Below are 14453 nucleotides of genomic sequence, written 5' to 3' on the forward strand. Positions count from 1 at the left end.
TTTGATTAAACTTATATATAATTTTATTCTTCATTACAAGCATGTCGTGGCGCCATCTGTTGCTAAACGAAAGATATTTTAAGCCTCTTGCAATTCATAAAATTCTATTTCTTTTCAAATTGAAGTGGGCTAACTAGCTCCTGATTACAAATATTTCTCCTTTAATATATATACTAAGAACAAAATACGCCTTTAACTTGTTTTCATATGGTTTTCTCCCAGCTTAGCATTTAATAATGAATCAAATTTAAATGTGTGAATTAAATTTGATTCATTATTAAATGCTAAGCTGGGAATGTGTGAAGCATTTTGCACGGTTTTGCACTCTTTACTTTTTTTACTTTAAGCATACAGTGAGCAGTGAGACATATTTACTTTACCTACATTTTTATTTTTTGCAAGAATCATATAAAAAAGTAAAAAGAATCTACATACATAAGAGGAATGTAACTTTGTCTTTAACACAAAGCTAAAGTTTGGGGCCGATTTTGCAGAAATTTATCACTTGTGTCCTTCAAAATAAGTGAAAAATCATTGTCAATATTTTAAAGTTCCAGAAGTTTTTTTAATTCTTTTCACTTAATTAAAAATTTAGCAATTATTTAGGGTCTTTTCATCCTATTTCCTAAAATAATATATCGCAAGAATGATTTTTTACCATTTTAAAATGAAAAAAATTATCTTCTATTCATTGATTTAATTATTGGAAAATATTTTCCCCTGTTATTAACAAATTGATTTCTTATGTGTTTCAACAATACTTTTCACTGCAATGACGAAAATCAGATTATTTTCATAGTTTTATAGCCGTATAAAATTATGTAATATGTTTCTGTTTTCTAACTTATTATTTTGAATTAATAAATTAAATTATTTAGTATTGTTTTTGACATTTAATTTATTAATATTTTTAAGAATATTTGTGTTCGTTCCAAAGATTTTATATATTTAATAAATATTAAAAACTTCTGCTGTCTAGGTGTTGCTTGATTTCATGGCATAATTTTCTGTGTCTCCACAATTTCATCAAAATCACATTATCATTTTCCATTGCTAAAACAATGATTATCAAAGTTATTTTCTTTTGATACATTAATTCTAAAGTGCAGATTCCAACTTACAAGAATATTTGCATAATATATTTTCTAATTTACGTTTCTCAACTCAAATCCAATTAAATAAAATGATTTTAATTTCATTTTATAAGATTTGAATAGTTAAATAATTTCTTGTACGATTCTTTTTCATGCAATAACGGAACAATACTTTTTGCTTTATTTTACAATGCCAGAATGTTATTTTCATTTTCGCAGTTACTACAATTTAGGATTTTTTTTTTGACAAAGAAAAATATAAAAAAAAAACTATAACTCTTTATAAAATTCATTATTTGGGAAATTCTGGCCGCGAGCTCTTTTTAAATGATATTTTTAATAATTTTCTTGATCCAGCTTTGGAATTTAATTTCTTTTTCAGGTTATTTTGTTTAGTTTTCCGGTCATCATATTATGTTTTGATCCTATATATTTCATAACGAATATATTTTTAAAATTTCTCAGCATTTGATTTGTGTTCTCTTATTTGTTGTACATCAAATACAGCAAGAGTTATCGCAACTGGCAATCGGCAAATAGCCATAACATCAGAACAATAATTGAGGTTTCTGAGATTTAAAAAAAAAAATGCATAATGGATTAACAATCAGGCAATGTTTTAAGACGAAGAGTCGAATGGCGTAACCATTTATGTTTTTAAAATGAGTCAGTTGGTCATATTTCACATTTTGGATTTAGTTATAGATTCGAAGTAGATTAATGAAATGAAGAGAATACAAGTCTTGGAAAGATATGTATAATCATGTTCTCTTCACTCTTAATAACGACAAAATAAATGCACATATACTGAAAAGGAAAATGACAATAAAGATTTTGAAGACGGCGCGAACCAAGAAATTCATGCAAATAGATGACGGATTGCAAACTTTTACAAAATTTACCGAGTAATTTTCATCCATATCGTCAAACGATGGTATGAGATACGATGATTTTTTAAAAATTTCGGCGAATATCTAGTTATTAGGGAGAGATTCGAGGTGATATGTTATCACACCATGAAATGTGCAATTTTCATGTAACAGCATGAGAGATAATTTATATGAATATTTAATTGTGTTTTTCTGAAGCACAAAATTATATGATTTTAATATGTGCCATTTTCAATATTATATTTAAAGGTGGTCAATAGATAAAAATCAAATGTCCAAAAGACTTCACATCCTACAAATCCTTATAGTGACATCCGTAACATGAACAAGCTGGTAAGTTCTAGAAACATAATTTCATTTATTGGAATGATATCTTTTCTGGAATCAGTGGGGTTACGTTGCTGCAAGATAAGATATTCATTCTACTGTACTTGTAGAAATACTACTTGGAGATGCATTCTACTGTACTTGGAGATAATTCAATCCCTCAGCCTTAACTCTATTAATACGGAAAGACACCAAATGCTGGTTTAACGAAACTAGGTAGACGCCTAGATGTATGGATATTACTATGAAAATTTCCCCCTTTCGTTAAGCGTGGTTGAGGAATACCCGAGATGAATACTTTGTTCATTAACTAAGTCACCCAAATTGGTTGGGGGATATGGAGGTTTTCTGAGGTTCTAATATTCACAAAAATATCCGAGTATACATTTATTTAATAGCTATCAACTAGTAGGTCCTCTTTTGTATATCAACTCCTTCAGAACACAGGATCTCGTGGTTTTTGAGAAAGAGAGGGAATTTCATTATCTTTGAAAGAGAAATTGGGATGTTCCAGCATTTGAAATACATGAATTCGAATGATCTTAAAAATGAGATTGTTAATGCAGAAACTAGAAAAGCAACAATCAATCATATTGCCGGAAGCGTCTAATTGTCATATAAGAGGTGCCTCCCTCTAGAGGGATGCTAGAGAGGAATAAAAACGTCTTATCACGTTTTTTTCATAAGTGTATGAAATTAGTGAAATTAAATAAACGGCTTTCAACAATACAAATCAAGCTTTCTTCTGTTCTTATTTGTGATCCCTATGATCTAAAAACTTTGTTGGCCCATAGTAAAAAACAAACATATTTATGCACTAATAATATAGATCTTTTGTAATAAGTTTATTAAATAAGTTAATATATAAAAGGAAAGATATAAAAACTTACATACAATAGACACATGCAATATAATAACTTAGCAATGAAAAAGTCACAACACAAGTTCTATTTTTAATACACATTAAAAGTATGAAAAATCCGTTCAAATGAAAAGAATATATTTTCAAAAGCTAGCAATGCGCCCAATAAATAAGACAGCTCCTGATTTTTTGTCCATTACCAGAAAAATAAATGGTCGATTAGCTTCAAAGTATTGTTCATCAGCTTGTCCAATTCTTTCTGCTAAAGCCACGGTTGCAGCATTAGCTAGACTTCCCTTTTCATCCACTTGAATGAGTGCTCTGTGAATGAAATCTGTCACAAATAATCCATTCGAAATCCCTCTTAAATCTGCTTCAGTCGGAGAGAAGATATCTTTGATTCCTAATGTCCACAGTAAGCCAGTCAGCTGTGGACTCCTGTCAATTGTGAAACGTGGTAAACGGATATTGACTTCTTGTTTCTGCATTGTGCCTAAAAATATGAAAAAAAAAATTATTGGAGTAACTAGTGTGGTTGGATGTATCCAGAAGCTTTCGGTTTTAATTTCATTTCATCAGCTGTAGTTTTTTTTTTTTTTTTTTTTTGTCTTTTGGTATTTGATCGCTTTTTTTCGTTATTGCAGCGATTCTTGAATATGATGTATATTAAATCAAGCAAAAATATCCTACCCTGACCCTCTTAAGAAAAATTTATAAATAAGTAAATATCATTACATAAATCCACAATCGCATTCCTAGGGTGTAATGGAAAGTTAGAACGAAATCAACTCATATTTATTATTAAGGCTAGTATATCGTAACACAGTTTCGTGAAAACAATGGAAAGCTATTTATAGTTATAAATATTTCGCATGAAGGCTTAACAATCATTAGAATAACTAAGATTTGATGTTGCGTTTAGTGAATAAATAACATAATTTTATATAATAATAATATTTGTGTAATATCGATTTGTAAAATTAAAAAAAAATGTTAAACAGAAAAATTTGAATTTTAAGCATTTAAAATTAAAGTAAAGTAAATAATGTTTGAAAATATATTGATCATTTTTTTTTAATTATTATTTAATTTTCATCAAATCTAAAGGTTTTAAAAAAATTCAAACTGCTAATCATTTAAACCGTAAAAATAGAATAAACTCCTTATGAAAACAATCTGGAACGCTAATAATATCAGTCCTTATATGTTTGGGACTTTATATGAAAGAACAGGAGATAATACATAAATTTTTGACAATGCGTTGAAAAAAATGTTCTTGTCATTTTTCCTTTTTATAGTACAAGGTAAATTAAAAGTTATCCTTATTTTTGCGAAAAAAATAGATCTAAAGAAAAAAATGACTACTGTGCGCGCATCCATAGAGTGTGAATACTGTGATCATGTGAAATAAACTTGATTCTCATAATGCCTTTTTCTTTTCGTTTTTCTTTAAGTCTATACATGGCCACATGCCAGCAGCTTACACCAAAGCAGGAGCAGGGAGCCGTCTTCCATTTTCTTTGGTCGAAAGATTTTTTTTCAGGAGTTTAAATTATTAGGACACTTCACACAATATGGAAATAGTACTCTTCCACATTGAGGCGTATACAAATGGATCAAGCTGATCTAAAACGACCAAATACGTTTGAAGCATGATGAGATACACGGAATTTGTATTGCATTAGATGCCTAGTCAAAAATCCAATTCTCATATAGAATGCATAAGCATGTGAAAAGCAGAACAAAAAGTATCAAAAAGGTAGGGGACGTTATTGAGAAATGACCTTCTTACTCATCCTCTGACCTTGTTGACTTACTGTCCAAATATAAAGTACGAATAATTATTTATTTGCCCTATTACTCTATTAAAACCGTCACAGAAATATCATCCATGCATTTCTTTTCTATACAAAAGCTTCATATACAATATTTTACTATAAAACAAAAGATAACATTACCTATAAGATATTTTAAAGACGTCGCATTTAGCTGAAGGAATCCTCTTGCATTGTCTGGGAGTATTAAGAACATGGATACACGTGGCTGTACAAAAGGCAGTTCAAGGATACTGGCTGAAATGGATGGGCTATGACCAAGAGCAACGAGCATCTTTCCAGACATAATTGGCACTTGAACACGATGATGGGGTGTCACGTAAAAAAATCCATTGGGTTCAGTGGCTTGAGGATTGAACTGCCTACAGGAAATCAGAAAATTAGGATTAAAATTTTACATAGATTTGTTTTATTGTTTCGAATTTGCTTTAGCTTATGTTATCGCATGAATGTCGAATATTTGGATATTAGCAGCGATTCCTAAACCAGAAGAAAATATTATGCCAAACATTTTTGAACATCATATAAGAAACTTTATTTTCTAGCTACATCATTATCTTATCATTTGTAGAAAGTGGATTATTTATTTTTAGCTACATCATTATCTTAACATTTGTAGAAAGTGGATTATTTATTTTTTAAATTCAATAATTTACAAAAATAAATTTTATAAAAGGAATGATGAAACCTCATCATGATCGACAGTTAAGAGTCTTTCTATTTGCATATTAATGGAATTCTTGCTTTCATTTTATTGTGGACTTAAAGGAAAGGATAAGAGTCTTTTTCAAATTAATATTCATTTTGTAGTCATCAAGATTTCAATATTAGTTTCGAAGCAATGCAGTCAGTAATTATTTTCTGCTACTTATACATTATTTATTGATACTAATACATTTACTTATAGTATAATCAATGTTCGACACAGACTTTTAAAAATACGTTTTTTAAAAATCAATTTCAAATTTTAACGCACAGAGGAATAACAAAAAATATTTATCGAAATTAGATAATGCACTACTTGATCTATACTGGTTTATACTGGTTATGATAGTTTGCAATAGTTTACATCTTCAAATTTTCTCACGACTGATGGTTGATTCCGATGGCTGTTAACTGCTTAAATACAGAATTAAAATGAAGTTATTTTCTGTTACATACAATTATACTAATTTTCTAACCCCAGTTCCAGATAAATTTGATATCTCAAGCGACTAACTTATTTATCGTCATTATAAATGTTTCTTTATTTTACTTACTGTTAATAATGAAAGAAAAATATAAAAAATTTACATCTATGTAGAGAAAATAAAATATTATCAAAATGTCTTGAAATGTTAATGGAAAAAAGTAAATAAAACTAAAACTGAATTATTATTCTAAAATTGTATTTAATGCCCAAAAAAATCCCTAAAAAGTATAAAAATTTAAAATTAACGAAACTGGGAGTTAAATAAGAAATGACATATTATTGAAACACTGCCAGTTCTAATCCATTCAAATCTCTTTCATAGATAGACAGGTATAATTCCAAAAATACTTTTTTTCAAATTCATGGAGGCTAAAATGTAGATATTCGTCAAAGTTTGAAGGTCAAATTTTTCAATAATTACAATACAGTTTCTTTTATACTCCATACACGAGGAAATAAAATCCTAAATACAGAAAGAAAAAATACAAAACGAAGAGAGCTAGATGGATAACATTCGGTACACAGATTTAACATCCATGATGTAGACAAATTTTGTGCCAAATCCTACAAGGGGTTGACGGTCTGTCGGTCTTTACTTTCAGAAATATGAAAAATCAATAACTCAAAAATGCAATGACTTAAATATATCAAATTTGATATGTAATTTTGTGACCACAATTATAGTTCTGGGTCAGTTTTTATTGCAATCGGTTTCTAAACCACGTCTAAAATCCAGATTTGATTTTCGGATACTATTAACCGCATATCAGTTAATCGCCAAAATCATCGCCAAGGATTACACGATAAACAATTAGAAATGCTAAATTCACGTCAAAGATTAATATCTCATAACTATTGTTCGCCAATGCCGTGCATGGAGTTTTCTGGGATTTTCTTTGGAAAACCTTTATTAGAGAATATGCAAGAAAGTTTTGAAGAGACCACTCCCGCTAGTATTATATTCATGAAAATCAATATAATAATGTTTCTCATATCGATAAACAAATTCATATCTAAATTGTTTCCTATAAATTTATATTTCAAGTTTTTATGAGAAATCTGAAATATAAATAAGGTTCGATAATTATCAATACTTAATTGCAATGCGATATAATATAACAAAACCAAGTAAATATTTAAAATAGAATAATCTGTAGAATGAAATTCATATTCTTTTTTAAGGCAGTGATGAAGGCATATTCTTTTTTAAATTCCCTTCAATCCTTGAAATATTTTTTGCTCGAATTACAATGTCCGATCGTCATTCTAGCATGCAAATTAAGAATTATTTATCTTGCTTAAAATAACTACACGCATGGTTATAAATGCTACAATTATCAGCTAGAGAATACGAGATTATCAACAATTAGAATCCTAAACCTTTTAAAAATTGTTATTTATAAAGAAAAAAATAACTTCTCGTTGTTATTAAAGTTAGACGTATGGTGGATTTAAACTTATACAGCATAAATCAGGATTAGCCTCCCTTCGAAAAGAGAATGCACATTAAAGCATCTTAAGTACACTTTGAAACCAAGACAACCTTCACTCTATGTAATTCCTAAGCCATTGCATCTTAATAAAATCCCTCCCCGCTCTTCAGATATTTTAGTCCTTTATTGATCCGGAGGCTGAGAAAATGAGATTAAATTATATTTAAGCCAAATACAAAACAGAAATACAAAATTTAGCTGGAAAGCAATAAATGATACTAAGTATATTAAATGATAATTTGTATCTTTATATTGATACAAAATATATTATATTATACTTTGTATCATTATATTGATACAAAATATATTAATCATACTTTGTATCATTATATTGATACAAAATATATTATATCATACTTTGTTTCATTATATGATTATTCGTATTATTATTATGATACTTTGTAACAATAAAATTATACTTTGTATCAATATAAAGATACTTTGTAACTATAAAATTATACGTTGTATCAATATAAAGATACTTTGTAACTATAAAATTATACGTTGTATCAATATAAAGATACTTTGTATCCTTATAAAGATATTTTGTATCAATATAATGATACTTTGTATCATTATATTGATACAAAGTATCTTTTAAGATAGTTTGTATCCTTATAATGACTCAAAGTATCATTTTAAGATAGTTTTTAGGTGGGAATCTTGCATTTTTATTGAATTTATCGTGAAAATATGTATTTCGGGCGCTTTTTTGCGGACAGATTGACAGAAACTTTGGCGTGAAACTACAATTGTAATCGTAAAATAACATAACGAATTTCATTGAGTAAGGCATTGCATTTACAAGCTTGGGGAAGTATAGATAGACAGATGGTCAACTTCTTGTTGGATTTGTCTCAAATTCTGAAAGATATCTGCAATGCAGATTTTGAATCTGTGTACCGAATTTCATCCATCTAGCTCTTTGTATTTTGGAGTTATCGAGTTCGCTTGTAATTGAGCAGACAAATCAATAGACTTCTTATAAATGGGTTTCGTTCAAAAAAAATTTTTTTAAACTATAAATTTGGTCATTAGCACATACACCCTTTGTGTAGTTCAAACAGTTTTTGAGTTAACGTATTCAGATAGACAGACAAACATAATGCTAAAAAGAGAATTTTCGGAATCAGGGTGGTTTGAAACATGAAGATTCGTCAAATCCTTGAGTTTGAATTTTTAGACGATTACAGTGCTTCCTCTGTTTCGTGCAGGCCGCGGTTGCCTGGTGGTAAGGTCTCGGCTTGTGAGCCGTAGGGTTTCAGGTTCAAGACCCGATTCCACCGAAGAACCGTCGTGTAAGGGGGTCTGTTGCACGTTAAATCCGTCATGCCAAACGTCATCCCGCTGGTATGGTGTGGTGTGGAGAGGGGGGTGGCAGCTCAGATGTCGTCCTCGTCATCTGACTGCGGTTCAAAATTACGAGGTCCGTCCCAAAATGGCCCTAGTGTTGCTTTACAACGGCACGTTAATATAACTAAACTAAACTAATCTGTTTCGTGTAAGAGAAAGTAAAAAATCTATCGATTTCTGAAGTGAAGTTGAGTTTCCTTTTTAATCAGTCATATGTTTATTTACATTTGGATGTATGTGGTTTAAACACCCTTTTTGTGTTCTGATATCGGAAACATGGAAAAATCCTTTTTTCCTGTGGAAATAAAACTAAATAAATTAATCAGGCCGCTGATTTTCTTACTTTCTTTTTACTTGCTCATATACGTAGTTTAGTGAAAATATTCAAAAAAATTCGAACTCGAGATTTTGACGAATCTCCACGTTTCCTGAGTTCGAGAAACACATTTTTGGAAAATGTCTGTCTGTATGTATGTGACAAAGATAATTCAATAACGCTTTGAGCTAGACATTTGAAATTTGGCATAAGGTCTTAACACCAAATTTGCAGATTTATATCAAATTTTGAGTAACATATGTTCAGAAAAAGTCCGTCTCACCGGCTGTTTGAATATAAATTAGCGCTATAATTACAAAACGTATCGAGCTAAATAGATAAAATTTGGTATACAGAATTATAATCTATAATGTAGACACCTTTCACATTGTGAGCCAAATCCAACTATGGGTTGATTGTCTGTCGGACTGTACTTTCAGAAACATGTTAACGCAATATTTCAATAACGCAATAGTTTAAATATAACAAATTTGGTGTGGGATTTTGTGACTACCAGTACAGGTCTGGGTCAAATTTTTGTTTGAGTCATTTCGGAAAAGCATTTCTAAAACACAAATTCGATTTTTGGATACTATTAGCGCATGTCAGGGATTAATTGTCAAATAACTTGCCCAGGATGAGGCGATAGATTCAGTAAAAATGCTAAATTCACAGCAAAAAATATTTTGTAACTATTGTATGCCAATGTCAAGTAAGACGTTCTCTGGCGTTTGGCTCTGGCTCTTTAATTTATTAGAGTGTGTGCGAGAAAGTTTTGGGAAGACCACTTCAGCTTTTTTTTTTTTTTTTTTTTTTTTCAAATTTTTGTGAAAATTATTCAACGGTCTTTTACTTGTTTGTCAATTCGTGTGCACATGAACACCAAACGTATGATTTCATCATCAAATTTGCAAATCTGCCTCAAATTTTGGAGAAAAACAATTCACATTGATTGTTTGTTTTTAAAATTCAAGTGTGTATAAAATCGATAACTCAAAAATGTAACTCATTAGATAAATGAAATCTGCTATGTAATCTTTTCTTTAAAATTGCTAACATATACAAAATTTTGGATAAAAATTTTGAATTTTTTTTTTTTTTCAAATTTTGTTGAAAATTATTCAACGGTCTTTTACTTGTTTTTCAATTCATGTGCACATGAACACCAAACGTATGATTTCATCATCAAATTTGCAAATCTGCCTCAAATTTTGGAGAAAAACCGTCCACATTGATTTCTGTTTTTCAAATTCATGTGTGTATAAAATCGATAACTCAAAAATGTAACTAATTAGATAAATGAAATTTGCTACGTAATCTTTTCTTTAAAATTGTTAACATATACGAAATTTTGGATAAACTAGAATGGATGAAAAAGTTATAAAATGCTTAGTAAAATTTTTTATTATTATTAAATGCATGATATTGTGTTATACGAAAAAATTCAGAGGATAAAACAATCGGTGGTTGTATATCTCAGAAAAACTCCTTACTTGAAAAAAAAAATGATGTTGAATCGTTTAACTCTACAATTCCCCCCTACATTCGCTACACTATTAAAATTCTACCGTTAAATTGTTCTTCTTTTTTTTTTTTAATGTGCGTCTGAGAAAGGGAAGGAGTACAAATTACAAAGAAAAATAACTGCTCTATCTTATAAAATTAAAATAAAAGTAGTTTACTGATCTCTGTGATGTAATTGTTCAGAAATGCTCGAGTCGATACGCATATATGAAAATACGCTCAAATATAGTACATGTTTACGAACACTTTATGAAAGAATTTAATGACCACCTGAAACGAGAAAATAGCAGAATTAGATCGCCGTGTCTAAGGAGTAGATTAATTGCATTAATGACCTGCTTTGAAGCAGTATAAGGGCTATTTTAAGATGATTTCGCAACTATGATAAGTATCAATGGTTAGATAATGAAGGCGAAATCTAAGTCAAAATGTCAAAGTACCAATCTACTGGATAAATGGAGAAAATCAGTATTTTCTCTATTTATCTATTGGGAAAAGAATGTTGGAAATGATTACTGTTATTTCTAGAGATATAAATTATATCATTAGGCACATATTTTTATTATTTCAATAGATAAATTTTTATTTCCGTAAACAAATTTTCTACATAAGCATATGATTTAAGAGGTCACATTTGGAGGCATACCTTATAATATTTAAATATATTTATTCTAAGCTGCACTGAATTAATATAAATGAACATTTATTCTAAGCAACACGTTTTACTTAAAACAAGGATAACAAATGATATGGGTGTTATCAAAATAATTGATGAAATGAAAACATCAAGTATATGCATCAATATGAATGCATGTGCGATTAATTTATCTAAAATTGATAAAAGAATTAAAATATCATTTACAGGCAAATATTATATTATTCGTGTATATAATTTAGCTCTATACATTTTACTGTTCCGTCCAGAACGTTTAGAGTCAACAGCTTATATAATAACATTTTTGACAAATTTAATTATGTAGATAAATCCTCATTGTATAAATATTATAAAATTTTAAACAATTTTTTTTAATAGTAATATTTTTAATGTGTCGTTTGGCATTTTTAAAATCACATGTCTGCAAGTTTTAAACTTCTGTTATTTTTTTTATTGTTTTTATCTCCGATTATATTCGTCTTTTGAATTGATTATAATTTTTATCCTTTATAATATTGATTTTATTCAGCTTTTGGATTCACACTACGTTTTCAACATTTTTGAGGTTAAATATATTTAAATTTTAAATCGCTCGCATATTTTTAATGTTTTTAGGGTTCACAACTTTTTAATTAGTGTGTTTTTATTATTTTTAGATTGACTGTATACGCTTATTAAATATTTAATATGCTTTATAATATTATTGTTATTTATTATTTATAGTTTTTTGTATATTATTCATTTTGTAATGCACTCGGTAATGGGGCTTCTTCTGTAAAGTGCATTTTCTATTAATAAGTAATAAATAATAGTAATTATTATTACAATAAATTAATTTTTTTGGTCTACCTATTTCAGCCCACTGTTTTGTCTATTATGCCAAAAATAAAAGAATTTAAAGAATTAGCTGCAAATTGGAAGGTAATGGAAGCTCCCGTTACAGCATTATTTTCTGAAATATTTGATATTTCAAATAAAGGATGTGAAAGTTATGTCTTCTGCAGGTGATTCTATTTAAAATTTAAAATTATGTTAACAAAAATGCATATTAATAAATACATTTATAAATTAAATGCCGCGTAAAATCCCTTTTATAACTCGCAAATTTAATCGGATGAGAGAACAAAATCGACAAACGGTTTTCTGTCGGCCGTATCGATTTAATGCAGTCGTTTCCATGGTGAAGTTGAAATGAGCGAATTGAAAGAGATGTTCTTGTTGCTAAGCGTGTGAAAGGAGGAGGGTAAAAGATAAGACTTCTAGAGTTGCTTAAAAGCTTATGATGAAATCTAATGTGCCTAAGCTCCCGGTCTCCATTCTCGACCCACGTTTACGTATTCTTGAGACGCCAAAAATAATAGCATGTATCTCTCATGATTATGCTGCATATTAACTCTCTGACTGTCGAATTTTCTTAAAATTCTATGTAATATTTGCAAATAAGTTCGGCCATTTTTAAAGCGAAGCAAACTGCCATTATATGCCAGCCGATAATAGCATGATATAAATCAAATCTGTAATAGTAAAAGATAATATCATTAACTCATGTAAACAACGGGATTTAGTAGAAAATAGGCATCTAACCCTTGGAATTCGCTGGATAAATAATTGGAGAGTAAAATATAACCATCTCACGACGATAAATAGACAGACAAGATATAAAGACATGGACGGACGTCGAATTTTATGTTTTAAAGATTCTTTGAATACATTTTTACTTTTTTGAGTCTCACAACGAAAAGCAAAGTATTATTATCACCAATTAATTCAACCAACATATTTTAATGAATCGATTAGTTTCAAACTTTCTTATTCTCGAAAAAAAACATTTTTAGAATCCTTTCTCTCTCTTTATAAATAAAATAATTCGAAAAACTGAAATGAACTAAACAAGTGAAATTTGGTAAAGGATCTTAGTATTATATTTTTAGAGTTGTGTCATATTTCGAAGCAAATCCGTCAAATAGAAGTTCGACTGTTTATCCATCCGTCCATGCGCATGCAAACGCGATAACCTAAAAGCGCAACGAGCTATGTGGGTGAAATTTAGAATACAGTGTTTTTCGCCAAAATTGTAGTTCTGTGTCATACTTTGGATCAAATCAGGAAAAGGGCTGATTCACCGTCGATCCATCTATTTGCGCATTGGTAAACGTATTACCTCAAAACACAACAAGATGCTTGGATAAAATTTAGCATGTTGTATCCTATTTTTATATATGGGATATCTGCTTTGAATTTTGGAAGAAATCGGGTAAAGTGGATAGGTTCAAATTGGATATTAGACTTTCTTCACTAGAATTCGAATCTAAACACGAAAGTCATGGGTAATGAGAAAATATCTAAGGAAGTCAAGGACAGAACATTCCTGCTTATTAGAATGCGTTATTCCGCAGGAATTAAATTTGTTTTTATCTTTAGCATCATGAAAACATGGCTCGCTACTGCTGATAAGTAAGCTGTCCTTTAAAATCACAGTAACGACAACCACTAACAAGTCTGATGACTATTAGATGGTTGCCATACTTAGGGGAAGTACTATTACGTCATGCAAATGGCTTAGTTTAGTTCAGTTATATTAACGTCCCGTTTTAAAGCAACACTAAAGCTATTTTGGGACGGACCTCGTAATTCTGAACCGTGGTCAGAAGTCGAAGATGACAACTGAGCTGGTACCCCTTCTCCAAGTTTCCACACCACACCAGTGGGAGGACGTTTGACCCCGACGGATTTAAAGGACACCAGACCCTCTTACACGATGGTTTTTTTGTGGAATCGGGTCTGGAGCCTAAACCCTTCCGATTCCGAAGCCGAAACCTTACCACCAAGCCACCGCGGCCCAAAAATGTCTTGGAGGAAAGAAGAAAAATAGGATGCTTAGATCACCAGGGCTTAGAATGTCTTGTCAAGTC

At 29.9% G+C, this 14453-nt stretch overlaps 1 protein-coding gene across 4 annotated transcripts in view; it reads right to left on the reverse strand.

Annotated features, from left to right (window-relative positions):
- Positions 1–3249: 3249 nt before the first annotated feature.
- LOC129960710 (leukocyte elastase inhibitor-like) overlaps positions 3250–14453 on the reverse strand; it is a 58749-nt gene continuing 47545 nt past the window's right edge. For all 4 annotated transcript variants that reach the window (XM_056074277.1, XM_056074279.1, XM_056074275.1 and 1 more), the window contains exons 4-5: positions 5132–5370; positions 3250–3666 (exon numbers count right to left, since the gene is read on the reverse strand). In XM_056074277.1, coding sequence (XP_055930252.1) covers positions 3317–3666; positions 5132–5370 — 589 coding nt within the window. In that variant the 3' untranslated portion in view covers positions 3250–3316. The remainder of the gene's footprint in view (positions 3667–5131; positions 5371–14453) is intronic.

Source organism: Argiope bruennichi, chromosome X2 (assembly GCF_947563725.1).
Source record: "Argiope bruennichi chromosome X2, qqArgBrue1.1, whole genome shotgun sequence".
Classification (NCBI taxonomy): Eukaryota; Metazoa; Arthropoda; class Arachnida; order Araneae; family Araneidae; genus Argiope; species Argiope bruennichi.